Here is a 15,356-nt window from a genome sequence, read left to right on the forward strand (position 1 = left end):
GGAAACATTTGCCCTAAAAATAACTAGTGAAATGATTGGAAATCACAGGGACTGGACAGACAGTGTTCTTATTACAATGAAAGTTCCCATAAATTAATTTTGTAAGTAACCTCTTACGAGAAACATTCACATGTAGACCATATGAGAGGTAATACTTCAATCACACCCATGTGTCATCAACCCACCTACATGAGCAACTGTGAAACTCTGCCACACTTGCTCAGTGAGAGAATATTTATTTGATCCAAATAGGTTACTGATTTTCAAATAGATTATTGAAAGTTAACTGTTAAATGAACAGTTACATTTAAATTACTGTTTGCCACATTTTATTTAATCAAAATGACTGGCTTACGATGCTTATTTAATGTCAGAAACACATGTACATGATCTGTGAATGTTACTTATTTACATAAATATCTCAATAATAAAAATTTTTCAGTGAAAGATGTCATTTGCTCATGTGATGTAACTAACAATGTTGCAGAACCTGTGATTAGGTTAAGTTGATTTTGCTACACAATCATAAAGGGAACAGAAACTTCAGCACAAAATAAAGTAACACGATCAGTAATTTTGTATACTCTAAACAGAAATATAACTGATAATTATTCTTCAATAAAATGGAATCATCGTTCATGGGAACAGTATGTAATGTCACTTAATTGATGCACACATATGTATGATAACACTTTCACACATGTAGGTGCACTATACATACAACAGAACACTGTACTTTAAATATGGTAATGGAAGTCCTGGCAGGATGTAAATAATTTAATGATTGAAGGTAACAACTGGCCAAGTAATGGAAACACTGAGTCATTGAAAGATCCTTATAAACGAATAAATAAGTTATATTTTAAGAACCTATAATGCAAGGAGGTATATAAGCACATATTAAGCTTCTGGAAAATACATTTGATGTGTATCCTCTACATTTCAAAGTCTCCATTTCTCATGTATTTTAAGCATGTTCTATTTAGTTTCTATTTCTAACAAAAATGCACAAATTGATGTACTGTTGAGATCTATACAGTAAGATTAGACAAGAAATTTTATATTAAATGTTGCTATTAATGGCCGTGTCACTGTTGTCATTTTCAGTTGGGTAGTATAGATTTTTATATGTCAGTACAGTTATCATTTTAACTATGGCCATTGTGGGTGGCTTTGGTCATTGATCAGTATGCTAGCATCATCAGCAATATTGGAGACTCTATTATCCTTAGTATATAATTTATTTTTGTCACAAACTGAAGCATTCTTAGTGGTTAATATTATGAAACCCAAAATGAGATGTTAGTAACAAGATACTCTCAAAAAAGGTCTTTATTTACTTGCTTACCTTCTTTTGTAAACCACTTTAAATAAAATTTATAAAGTATAGTCACAAGAACTTACCTTACATTTCCTGGCCAACTTCATCAACGTTTTCATAAAAATCTGGGGCAAGTTGTTCTATTTCGATCATTACTGCTGTTTCAGGAGGGTGTTCTGGGTTTTGCTCCAGTAACAAATTGACTATGTAACTTTCAGAAGAACTTGGTTTGGGTATTCCTGCTATTTGTAGTAACTCATCATTGTCTTCACAAATGAATGGAAGCTGGTGATCACACACTAAGTCATGCCAGTGTAATCCATCATTGTGTAAATTGTTTAGGATTGCTATGCAAGACTCTTCTGAACCCCCTTGCAGCTTCTCACGGTTATCAGGTTGAGGATAGCCTAACCTGTTATTGTAACAATACATTGACAATGACATTGAGTGCATATAAAAATATTAATTTACTAATTATGGAAACTAACTTTTGCAAACAAAATAATATTTTTAGATACACCTGCAATCCAAGCACTTCGTAATATCACCGAGGTATTTACATATACATAAATATTCAGTACATGTGACGAATATGTTAACTTTCAAAGAGCTAATGGAAGAATGATTTATTTACATTTAAAATGTGTACTCAAATTTAAATTCCTTACTCTCAGATTGAAATTACCCAGAGGGCAAACTGGTAAATAATAAGAGTGTTGAGAAATATGTTAGCATGTTTTTGAGTGGACCTGTTATACTGTATACAGGGTGTTACAAAAAACTTTCAGGAAACATTCCTCACACACAAAGAAAGAAAATATGTAATGTGGACATGTGACCGTAAACGCTTACTTTCCATGTTAGAGCTCATATTATTACTTCTCTTCAAATCACATTAATCATGGAATGGAAACACACAGCAATAGAACGTACCAGCGTGACTTCAAACACTTTGTTACAGGAAATGTTCAAAATGTCCTCCATTAGCGAGGATACATGCATCCACCCTCTGTCACATGGAATCCCTGATGCGCTGATGCAGCCCGGGAGAATGGCGTATTGTATCACAGCCGTCCACAATACAAGCACGAAGAGTCTCTACATTTGGTACCGGGGTTCCATAGACAAGAGCTTTCAAATGCTCCCATAAATGAAAGTCAAGAGGATTGAGGTCAGGAGAGCGTGGAGGCCATGGAATTGGTCCACCTCTACCAGTCCATCGGTCACCGAATCTGTTGTTGAGAAGCATACGAACACTTCGACTGAAATGTGCAGGAGTTCCATCGTGCATGAACTACATGTTGTGTCATACTGGTAAAGGCAGATGTTCTAGCAGCACAGGTAGAGTATCCCATATGAAATCATGATAACGTGCTCCATTGAGCGTAGGTGGAAGAACATGGGGCCCATGAAATGAGGATTGACACATTGTTGGATGAACCATTCACAGAAGTGTACCCGTGGAGGCCAATCAGCTGCTGATAGTGCCTGAACATGCTGTACATGGTGCGGAAACAACTGGTTCTCCCGTAGCACTCTCCATACAGTGACGTGGTCAATGTTACCTTGTACAGCAGCAACTTCTCTGACGCTCACATTAGGGTTATCGTCAACTGCACAAAGAATTGCCTCGTCCTTTGCAGGTGTCCTCGTTGTTCTAGGTCTTCCCCAGTCGCGAGTCATAGGCTGGAATGTTCTGTGCTCCCTAAGATGACGATCAATTGCTTCGAACGTCTTCCTGTCAGGACACCTTCGTTCTGGAAATCTGTCTCAATACAAATGTACCGCGGCACAGCTATTGCCCCATGCTAATCCATACATCAAATGGGCATCTGCCAACTCCGCATTTGTAAACATTGCACTGACTGCAAAACCATGTTCGTGATGAACACTAACCTGTTGATGCTACATACTAATGTGCTTGATGCTAGTACTGTAGAGCAATGAGTCGCATGTCAACACAAGCACTGAAGTCAACATTACCTTCCTTCAATTGGGCCAACTGGCGGTGAATCGAGGAAGTACAGTACATACTGATGGAACTAAAATGAGCTCTAACATGGAAATTAAGCATTTCCGGACACATGTCCACATAACATCTTTTCTTTATTTGTGTGTGAGTAATGTTTCCTGAAAGTTTGGCCATACCTTTTTGTAACACTCTACAATTCACTGGAAAAGAAGCAACAAGACATACCACTACTGCATGTACAATAACGTGTTACTTTAAAGCTTTTATTTTTTTCCATTTTACACAATTACAACACATTTTTCTCTTTAAGAAGATTAATACACAGTAAAGATTAAAGGAAAAGCTTGAAGAGGTTACGATATTTTTCTTCATTTATGGTTCAATCTTCTGGCATGTTCACATTATAAATGACTCAAATTATCAGGAATATTAATTAAGATAAAACCACTTACTTATTTTATTATTGGTATGAGATTATGTACACAATACCAAAATTTAGAAGTGAATGACTGCTTCGTGGCAAGCACTTGTGTTATGGACCTTGAAACAATGATTTATGAACAAAACTTTGAAATAATGAACAACACTCTGCGGTATTATCTCTATGTAGATGTGAATGAAGTGCCTCTCTAAAATTGACATTTTCATTGGTATAAATTGACCCCTATCTTCTTAAATATTTAAAGCAGTGAACACTGTTCCTTTATGGAGACACACATGTCATTGTCATTAATAGCACTTTTTGAATTTGTTTATAAGCATTTGTTGTGTTGCAAACTATAATTTATTCTGATCAATAAATGCAATATGAGAGCCATCTTAAAAGTTTTATTTACCGAAAAGTAATTACATTGCTATTACACACAGTGTTAAAAACGTGTCAAATATTTTGTCAAGTGGTAGTAATCCTTAAAACAAGGAAAAAAATCCAGTAAACATAGGCTTTAAAATGCATACCTTAAGACCCTCGACACTTGTTCATCTTCACTGCTGTCAGTGACATCTCTTCTACTGAGCACGTGCTCATAGCTCTTGAGGTATGCATTTTAGAGCCAATGTTTACTAGACATGTTCTTCTTGTTTTGGCCCATACTACCTCCTCCCAAAATACAGAAAGCAACGCGCTTGCTGCAGAAGAGATCTATTTCACAGTATTGAAGATGAACAAGTGCTCATAGCTCTTAAGGTACGTGTTTTAGAAGCCACGTTTATTGAAACTTTCTTTTTCGGTTTGATGGTTACTACCATCTCTCAAAATACTCAACACTTCTTTATAAACTCTGTATATTTTAACTGTCTGTGAAGTGTTCATTACCCATCTGGCTTAAAGTCATTCAACACACTGATTGCCATAACTATGGCCCCATTATCTGAAGAAATATGTTGTCAAATCATGTAGTGTGCCATACACTGATCAGCAGTCACTGTATTAACTGTACTAAGTAGCAACAAAAGTTCCAGTATTTATTATCAGTGAGAAGAGAAGCTTTTTTCCTCATAATTGTGATTCATTTTCTCTGGATAGATTTTTTTATATGTTACATGATTTCTTGGAGTGTCCTGTGTTGAAATTTGTTATCATAATTGACTCAAAAATGGCTTTCTGTTTCTGCATCACCCTTGAAGTAATATCCACTGGATACAGAGCTAACAAACATCTAAATATTTATATAGTTTTCAGATCATGTAATACACAGCCCCTTTCAATCTCTGTAAATATTATATAGAGATTTTTTATAATTTTACTTGTAGCATCCAATGTTTTGTTGTCTCACTGTTGTGGCAGATATCTAGCTTGCATAGGTACAACATGTATCTGAGGCAGTAATCAAAGCATATACATCTCTGTATATATTAGTTAAGGTTCTAAATGCTGCAAGCACAATTACACTGGAGGAAGACTATATTCTCTAGTAAGAACACATAACGTGCTGCAGCGATATGGAATCTCCAGCAAAGATACCTGTCAAAGTACATAGAACAAGTAAACAGAGGGCAGCTAGGTATATAGTCGGAGACTACAGAAGAAAAAGTTGCATCACTGAGATTATTTAGAAACTGAAGTGGGAAGTCTCACACAAAGGAAGGTAAGGGTTAGATTTGGGGGAATCATGGAACAATGTAGACAAAATACTTTTATCTTGGTGTGACATACAGTCAAGCTGAGGAATCCTTGCATCTGTTCACACCAGAAATTCATTTCATTAAACAAAACCACATAACAGTAAACCAGATTCTCAGCTGATCCGCTGTGGATGTGGGACAGCAGTTGGTCAAATATTTAACAATGAAATTTGCCAAACAGCTGTGCAATTCAGAAGTTATTTTATTTTATTTTCACTACCAGTTTCGGCAGTTAATTCTCATGTGCTTCCTTCAAAAACTTGACTGCAACTTTGTTGTAACTCGCCGATCTTTCAAAGTGCCACCGCACAGTTATGCGCGTCTTCTACATGCGGCACTGTCTGCCAGCCATGCAGCAGCAGTGCCACCTAAGCGGCCAGCGAGCCAGCGGCCACTAGACTTGGACTCAGTTATGATTTGACTGTTAAAGTGTACACACCTCTTACTCTGTTTACTTGATCTGTGACTTTCATGTTTTGCGTCTTCCTTGAAATATATTTGTTCAACTTGAAGTTATAACAAACTTGCAAATTGCAACTGTAACTTGCAGCTAAGTCTTTGAAGGAAGCAGTTGAAAATTCATGACATCCAGAAACATATGGCCCCAGTATGCCAATATTGATCATTTTTGAGAGGTGCATATGGGGCCTAAAGATGGCATAACAAATTGCCAAAACTGGTAGAAAAATAAAATTCTTCTCAATTGCATGGCTGCTTGGTGAATTTCAAGTAAACCAGGTTTGTTCTTTATGGGAAGCATAGTATTTGATTAGGGAGTAGATGACATATTATTATATCTCACAATTCCCTTATAAAACACCTGTCTGACCCAGAAAATGTGAACATAGGCGTCCCACAGGGAAGTGTATTAGGCCCAATATTGTTTCTTATATACATTAACGACTTCCCACAAAGTATCAGACATGGAGAAAAAATACTTTTTGCTGATGACAGCAACATAGTAATAACAGGTGAAAATCCAACACAACTGTCAGAAAGAGCAAACGAGGCTCTCAATGATGTCCACAACTGGTCATTAAAAAATAAAGTAACCCTAAATGCAAAGAAAACTAACTATATTAACTTCCAATTAAACAAAAACACAATGCCAATAGAATAAAAGTTAATAATAATGAATTAGAATGTGTAACAAGTACCAAATTCTTAGGGATGAATGTAGACAGCCAACTGAAATGGACAAACCATGTCAACATTTTGGCAAAGAAATTATCCACAGCATGCTATGCTCTTAGAATCCTTGCACTGGTATGCAATAATACCTGTCTTAAAATAACATATTACGGATATCTACACTCAGTCCTCAGCTATGGGATCATGTTTTGGGGGACAAGTGACAGTAACATACAAACTGTGTTCAAAGTACAAAAAAGAGCCATAAGGATACTAACAAACAGCAACAACAGGGCCCACTGTCTAGAATTATTTAGAAAGCTAGGAATTCTAACTGTTTCTTGTGAGTATATCTTTCAAAACATAATGTTCATTAAGAAAAATCTCAACATGTACAACACAAAAAGCCTAATACATGACCATGAAACAAGAGCTTGTCACCACCTCCATCTAGATAGAAAGAACAAGGTAAAGACGCAAAAAAGTATATTTTATAATGGGATAAAACTGTATAACAAATTACCACAAGAAATTAAAGAAATAAATGAGTCCCTCACTTTCAGACAAAAGCTTAAAACCTTTCTAGTAAGTAAAAGTTGTTATACTGTAAAAGAATATTTAACATAGATGTAGATTATTAGCAACATATGACATTATCACCAAAATATTATGTAATTATAAATGTGTGTATGACTAGTTATAAAAACTACACAAAATATGAGAAACCTGTTTCATTGTAAATGTAAATGTGTGCTCATGTGTTGTAAACTGACGACATCCATACAATATTTATTGTTCCATGGATGAATAAATAAATAAATAAATAAAAGTAATGAAGTTCTCAAATGATTTAAATATACCTATATTGATATCTGACCAACATTTTTAAGAATGACAAAGTCTTGATTTGGTAGTATGATATTCTAACCTAGACACATAAAAAGAAAGGAATGTGTTAAGCTGGGAGTGTGCTGTCACAGCTCAAATGTCATAGTCCATCAAGAAGAGAATGACACTTATGGTCTCCATCAGAATAGTCGAATGTGTTATTTCAAATTTTACAATGGCTTTAATAAGGGAGCAGTGGATTCAGTTTGGCAGCTTTACTTGAAATCTTGGATTCAACCTTCTGTTCATGTCTCTTTTATAGCATATTTTGACTTGTCTATGGCTTCTTAACATGACCTTTGGTGTGCACATTACAATTTCTTTTTAGAAATATGCTTTGAAAAGTGATGCAGCTGCATTCATAAGTGCCTGAAATATAGTGCTGACACCAGATTTAAAATAAGAGGCTTCCCATCATATTGCTGAAACTAGGGCTCTTTACATGTTCTCTAGCAGGGCTTACCTGTGTTTTTTATACACACCGTGCATAGTGATGATCAACTTTTGCCTACTATGATCAGTGATAGCCTTTATATCTTGCCTGACAGCAATGTTGTTTTTGTTTAGAATGATGATGCCAAAGTTTAGTAGTAGTATTTACAATCATGTAGAAAATTAGCAAGGCCAGCAGTGATGGGAAATAGCTTACATTTGGAAAGTACAATTCTCCTATGAGAGAACAAATAGAAAGATCATGAGGAAAAGTGAACTCAAACATGTCAGATATAGAGCGAAAATACTGTAAAAGAAACTAAAAATAATAAGACTTGCACAAGGTAGCAGCAAATAGATATAATGTAGACATGGGATGGCATGAGTGAAATTAAAATTAAGGGGAGTTTAATAGTGCACTCTGTAACTGAGAAGAGTAATCTTCCAAAAAAATGGTGATAACGAAATATTTTAGACCTTGTAGCTTCAAATAGGCCTAGACTTATCAATATAAAAACAGGCATTAGAGATCATGATATCATAATAATGACTGTTGTTAAAGTTAATAAATTAATCAGTAATGCTAGAAGAGCATTTTTGTTAGGAAGAGCACATAATGGACATCATTTAGTTCCCGTATGATGGTTGTCTTCCCCCATGAACCATGGACCTTGCCGTTGGTGGGGAGGCTTGCGTGCCTCAGCGATACAGATGGCCGTACCGTAGGTGCAACCACAACGGAGGGGTATCTGTTGAGAGGCCAGACAAACATGTGGTTCCTGAAGAGGGGCAGCAGCCTTTTCAGTAGTTGCAAGGGCAACAGTCTGGATGATTGACTGATCTGGCCTTGTAACATTAACCAAAACGGCCTTGCTGTGCTGGTACTGCGAACGGCTGAAAGCAAGGGGAAACTACAGCCGTAATTTTTCCCGAGGACATGCAGCTTTACTGTATGATTAAATGATGATGGCGTCCTCTTGGGTAAAATATTCCGGAGGTAAAATAGTCCCCCATTCGGATCTCCGGGCGGGGACTACTCAAGAGGACGTCGTTATCAGGAGAAAGAAAACTGGCATTCTACGGATCGGAGCGTGGAATGTCAGATCCCTTAATCGGGCAGGTCGGTTAGAAAATTTAAAAAGGGAAATGGATAGGTTAAAGTTAGATATAGTGGGAATTAGTGAAGTTCGGTGGCAGGAGGAACAAGACTTTTGGTCAGGTGACTACAGGGTTATCAATACAAAATCAAATAGGGGTAATGCAGGAGTAGGTTTAATAATGAATAAAAAAATAGGAGTGCGGGTTAGCTACTACAAACAGCATAGTGAACGCATTATTGTGGCCAAGATAGACACAAAGCCCATGCCTACTACAGTAGTACAAGTTTATATGCCAACTAGCTCTGCAGATGATGAAGAAATTGATGAAATATATGACGAGATAAAAGAAATTATTCAGGTAGTGAAGGGAGACGAAAATTTAATAGTCATGGGTGACTGGAATTCGTCAGTAGGAGAAGGGAGAGAAGGAAACATAGTAGGTGAATATGGATTGGGGGGAAGAAATGAAAGAGGAAGCCGCCTTGTAGAATTTTGCACAGAGCATAACTTAATAATAGCTAACACTTGGTTCAAGAATCATAAAAGAAGGTTGTATACCTGGAAGAATCCTGGAGATACTAATAGGTATCAGATAGATTATATAATGGTAAGACAGAGATTTAGGAACCAGGTTTTAAATTGTAAGACATTTCCAGGGGCAGATGTGGATTCTGACCACAATCTATTGGTTATGAACTGCAGATTGAAACTGAAGAAACTGCAAAAAGGTGGGAATTTAAGGAGATGGGACCTGGATAAACTGAAAGAACCAGAGGTTGTAGAGAGTTTCAGGGAGAATATAAGGGAACAATTGACAGGAATGGGGGAAAGAAATACAGTAGAAGAAGAATGGGTAGCTCTGAGGGATGAAGTAGTGAAGGCAGCAGAGGATCAAGTAGGTAAAAAGACGAGGGCTAATAGAAATCCTTGGGTAACAGAAGAAATATTGAATTTAATTGATGAAAGGAGAAAATATAAAAATGCAGTAAATGAAGCAGGCAAAAGGGAATACAAACGTCTCAAAAATGAGATCGACAGAAAGTGCAAAATGGCTAAGCAGGGATGGCTAGAGGACAAATGTAAGGATGTAGAGGCTTGTCTCACTAGGGGTAAGATAGATACTGCCTACAGGAAAATTAAAGAGACCTTTGGAGAGAAGAGAACCACTTGTATGAATATCAAGAGCTCAGATGGAAACCCAGTTCTAAGCAAAGAAGGGAAGGCAGAAAGGTGGAAGGAGTATATAGAGGGTTTATACAAGGGCGATGTACTTGAGGACAATATTTTGGAAATGGAAGAGGATGTAGATGAAGATGAAATGGGAGATAAGATACTGCGTGAAGAGTTTGACAGAGCACTGAAAGACCTGAGTCGAAACAAGGCCCCGGGAGTAGACAACATTCCATTAGAACTACTAATGGCCTTTGGAGAGCCAGTCATGACAAAACTCTACCATCTGGTGAGCAAGATGTATGAGACAGGAGAAATACCCACAGACTTCAAGAAGAATATAATAATTCCAATACCAAAGAAAGCAGGTGTTGACAGATGTGAAAATTACCGAACTATCAGTTTAATAAGTCACAGCTGCAAAATACTAACGCGAATTATTTATAGACGAATGGAAAAACTGGTAGAAGCGGACCTTGGGGAAGATCAGTTTGGATTCCGTAGAAATGTTGGAACACGTGAGGCAATACTAACCTTACGACTTATCTTAGAAGAAAGATTAAGAAAAGGCAAACCTACGTTTCTAGCATTTGTAGACGTAGAGAAAGCTTTTGACAACGTTAACTGGAATACTCTCTTTCAAATTCTGAAGGTGGCAGGGGTAAAATACAGGGAGCGAAAGGCTATTTACAATTTGTACAGAAACCAGATGGCAGTTATAAGAGTCGAGGGGCATGAAAGGGAAGCAGTGGTTGGGAAAGGAGTGAGACAGGGTTGTAGCCTCTCCCCGATGTTATTCAATCTGTATATTGAGCAAGCAGTAAAGGAAACAAAAGAAAAATTCGGAGTAGGTATTAAAATTCATGGAGAAGAAGTAAAAACTTTGAGGTTCGCCGATGACATTGTAATTCTGTCAGAGACAGCAAAGGACTTGGAAGAGCAGTTGAACGGAATGGACAGTGTCCTGAAAGGAGGATATAAGATGAACATCAACAAAAGCAAAACGAGGACAATGGAATGTAGTCAAATTAAATCGGGTGATGCTGAGGGGATTAGATTAGGAAATGAGACACTTAAAGTAGTAAAGGAGTTTTGCTATTTAGGGAGTAAAATAACTGAAGATGGTCGAAGTAGAGAGGATATAAAATGTAGACTGGCAATGGCAAGGAAATCGTTTCTGAAGAAGAGAAATTTGTTAACATCGAGTATAGATTTAAGTGTCAGGAAGTCGTTTCTGAAAGTATATGTATGGAGTGTAGCCATGTATGGAAGTGAAACATGGACGATAACCAGTTTGGACAAGAAGAGAATAGAAGCTTTCGAAATGTGGTGCTACAGAAGAATGCTGAAGATAAGGTGGGTAGATCACGTAACTAATGAGGAGGTATTGAATAGGATTGGGGAGAAGAGAAGTTTGTGGCACAACTTGACTAGAAGAAGGGATCGGTTGGTAGGACATGTTTTGAGGCATCAAGGGATCACAAATTTAGCATTGGAGGGCAGCGTGGAGGGTAAAAAACGTAGAGGGAGACCAAGAGATCAATACACTAAGCAGATTCAGAAGGATGTAGGTTGCAGTAGGTACTGGGAGATGAAGAAGCTTGCACAGGATAGAGTAGCATGGAGAGCTGCATCAAACCAGTCTCAGGACTGAAGACCACAACAACAACAACAACAATGATGGTTGTAGAGGAATTGTGGATAAAGTTTAAATGGACTGTAGTTCACACCCTGCAAAATCACATGGCCACTAAACGGATTAAGGATGAAAAACACCCATCATGGTTTAATAACAAAATTTGGAAACTGCTAAGGAAGCAGAGACCGTTGCACTGTCAGTTCAAAAAATAAAGCTCAAATTACAACAGGCAAAAATTAAAAGAAACTTGTATGTCTAAAAAAAGACTGATGAGCAAAACGTACAACTACTACCACTATAACACCTTAGCAAAAGATCTTGCCAAGAACTTGAGAAAATTCTGGATCTTCTATCCAGTCACTGAATTACCGGTCTGGTGTGACAATAAAGACAGCAAAAGGAAAGCTGAAGTTTTAAATCTCACATTTAAGAAATCTTTCAAGCAGGAGGATAATATAAACATACTGTTGTTTGACCATAGTACAGACTTCCACATGGATGACACAGTAATAGGCATCCCTGGCACAGAGAAGCAGCTGTAAGGGTCTATATAGAATTCCAGTTGAGTTATACAGAGAGTGCTCTTAATAAGCATCCCTGGCACAGAGAAGCAGCTGTAAGGGTCTATATAGAATTCCAGTTGAGTTATACAGAGAGTGCTCTACAGCATTGGCTCCTTACTTAGCTCACATTTATCATGAATCTCTCACCCAGTGCAAAATTCCAAATGACTGGAAAAAAGTACAGATGACTCCTGTATATAAGAAAGGCAAAAGAATAGATTCAGAAAATTACAGACCAATATACTTGATATCAGTTTGATTCAAAATTCTTGAACATTTTCTCAGTTCAAATAAATTGCCTTGAGACAGAAGAGCTTCTATCTACATATCAGAAACACTTCATGAAATCAAGTGGGAATCCCCAGAGGGAAGACTATGTTCTTTTCATGGTATGCTATTGAGAAAATTCAGAGGACCAGCACTTGAAGCTGATTGCAGAATGATTCTACTGCCACCAATGTACATTTCACTTAAGGACCACAAAGAGAAGATTAGATAAGATAAGAGAAATCAGGGCTCTTGACAGAGACATAACACACTTGTTTTTTCCTCATTCTATTTGTGGGTGTAACAGAAAAGGAAATGACTAGTAGTGGTGCAAGGTACCCTCTGCCACACCCCATTTGCTGACTTGTGGAGTATGTATGCAGATTTAGTTAAAGAACAAAAACAGACAAATCTCATGAAGCCCAAAAGTGAAAATTCAGTTTCATTAATATTAATAAAGAAATAGAGAAGTGAGAAAGTTGAAGACCAATTAAAACAAAAACTTTAACATTACCATGTGAGAACACTGTTATAACCAAAAAGACAATCCACTGAATGCTAATGTGGATTTCTAGAAGATTTCATCTGACCTAGTTCAGCATTTTGTCTCTTTCAGTACTTTTTATAGAACTATCTGCAATGAGTAACTTATACTGCACCATTGTTTCAAATTGTATGTAGTCATCAGTAAGCAGAATGATATAGTCAAAACTGGGAGTGATTCCTATGAATGCCTTGAAGGCTAGAGAAACGGTCAGATCTGATCATCGCAATGAGATGCTTGTCATGTGCCCCTGAAGACAAGGAAAGATAGCATCTTACTGGAAAGTGATGCTCCAGTAACCTCTCAGAATGCCGTTATGGTTGCAGGAGGGATTTCTGCTTATAGGTGGCACAAAGTGTTACCGACAACAGTGAATAGTCAGCGGGTTAGAAACACGACCAATGGGCTGTAAACATTATGAATCAAAGGAACACCTAGTAGTCATCTTTCCTTGCTCTGTTTGTGAGGTGGACCAATAGTGGTACAATTAATACCTTACTGACTTTAAACAAAAGATACTACTGTTTTCATCCACTAACTAACATTTAAAGACATTAAAATGCCATGTATATTAACAGTTGTCTCAGAGTTGCTTTCCTGGGTATTACAATATTAATGACTTTGAGACGAGCACAATACTAACAGATGAATTTTTACTCTACCAGGCAATCAGCAGCAATGACTGTTATCCTTCTTCATCATTTATTCTCATGATCAAAGCCTTGAGTGGCACTCCCATATATTATTGCTTCTGTAATATTAATTAAATTGAATTTTCACTTTTGTACCTCATCAGATTTGTCTGTTTCTGTTATACATTTACAGCTACATTTGTACTCCACAAGCCAGTATATGGTGCATGATGGGGGGTATCTCCACAATATTGGAAAGTTACTCAAGCTTTTGATCATGAGAATAAATGATGATGAACAATCATTGTCATTTGTGCTGACTGCTTGGTAGAGTAAAAATCCATCTGCTAGTATTCTGTTCGTCTCAAAGTTATTAACATTTAACACTCACAAAGCAACCCAGAGATTATCATTAAAGAAATGGGATTTTATTGTTTTTATTTATTAATTAGAGGATGGAAAAATTTGTATTTTTTATTTAAAGTCAGTAAGGTATTAAATCAATTTGTAAGGGATAACCATTATCAGTCTACCTGTGGTCCAGAACTGATTACTCATATGGAAATAAAAGCAGTTATGATGTACATAAATTACATTCTTGCATTTGATACATCTAACACTTGTATTTTTTTTATTCATCACAAATACCACACTTAAGTGCACTGTTTTAATCACACTGTCTCACTGAAACTTTCTGAACTTGAGTGGATTATTTACACACAAAAAATATGATAAATGTAAGTTAGCTCCTCAAGCTGGATAGTACAACAAATCAATCACCACACAAAAATGGTTTGACTAAAGTGCACCTACTGATATACAACAAATATAGTAGCTTCCTAGCTTCATAAACATAAAACCCCTCTGCAAAACTGGAAAGGTTTGTCACCCATATTCTCTTCAATATCTTTTCATTTATAAAGGACTATAAACTATGCATCAAATCTAAATTAGACTTTACATTCTGAAGGCACATAGTAGAAGAGAGGGGGCATCAACTTCTGTGGTGTGGTTAGGCAAGTCATGAGTGGGGATAGCATGCAGTTGGCCTTTGCAGATTCATATATTAGTACTTTTCATGATGTCTGAGCAACCGGCGCACTGTAAGATTGCTCAACACATCTTCATCAAATTTCTTACTCATGAATGTGTGAAATCAATGGAAATTGTCAAATCACCATAAAGAATGTCCTTAGTGGGTCCTTTGACCTTTAGCTGAAGAACAGATGTTGAAATGTTTGCAAGTTAGTGGAGGTTCAAATGGCTCTAAGCACTATGGGACTTAACATCTGAGGTCATCAGTCCCTAGACTTACAACTACTTAAACCTAACTAACCTAAGGACATCACACACCTCCATGCCCGAGACAGGATTCAAACCTATGACCGTAGCAGCAGCGCGGTTCTGGACTGAGGCGCCTAGAACCGCTCGGCCACAGCGGCCAGCATTAGTGGAGGCAATAAGCAATTTTTGCAGCTGCAGGAGAAGCATTTTTAAATCACATTATGACCTGTGATGAAACATGGGTACACCATTACATGCTCATGTCAAAACAATCCCATAAAGAGTGAAG

General features: G+C 37.1%; 1 protein-coding gene across 1 annotated transcript in view; it reads right to left on the reverse strand.

The window, feature by feature from the left end:
- LOC124594166 overlaps positions 1–15,356 on the reverse strand; it is a 130,052-nt gene that overhangs the window by 36,539 nt on the left and 78,157 nt on the right. Inside the window, exon 5 of the mRNA XM_047132521.1 lies at positions 1,405–1,733. Coding sequence (XP_046988477.1) covers positions 1,406–1,733 — 328 coding nt within the window. The 3' untranslated portion in view covers position 1,405. The remainder of the gene's footprint in view (positions 1–1,404; positions 1,734–15,356) is intronic.

Source organism: Schistocerca americana, chromosome 2 (assembly GCF_021461395.2).
Source record: "Schistocerca americana isolate TAMUIC-IGC-003095 chromosome 2, iqSchAmer2.1, whole genome shotgun sequence".
Classification (NCBI taxonomy): domain Eukaryota; kingdom Metazoa; phylum Arthropoda; class Insecta; order Orthoptera; family Acrididae; genus Schistocerca; species Schistocerca americana.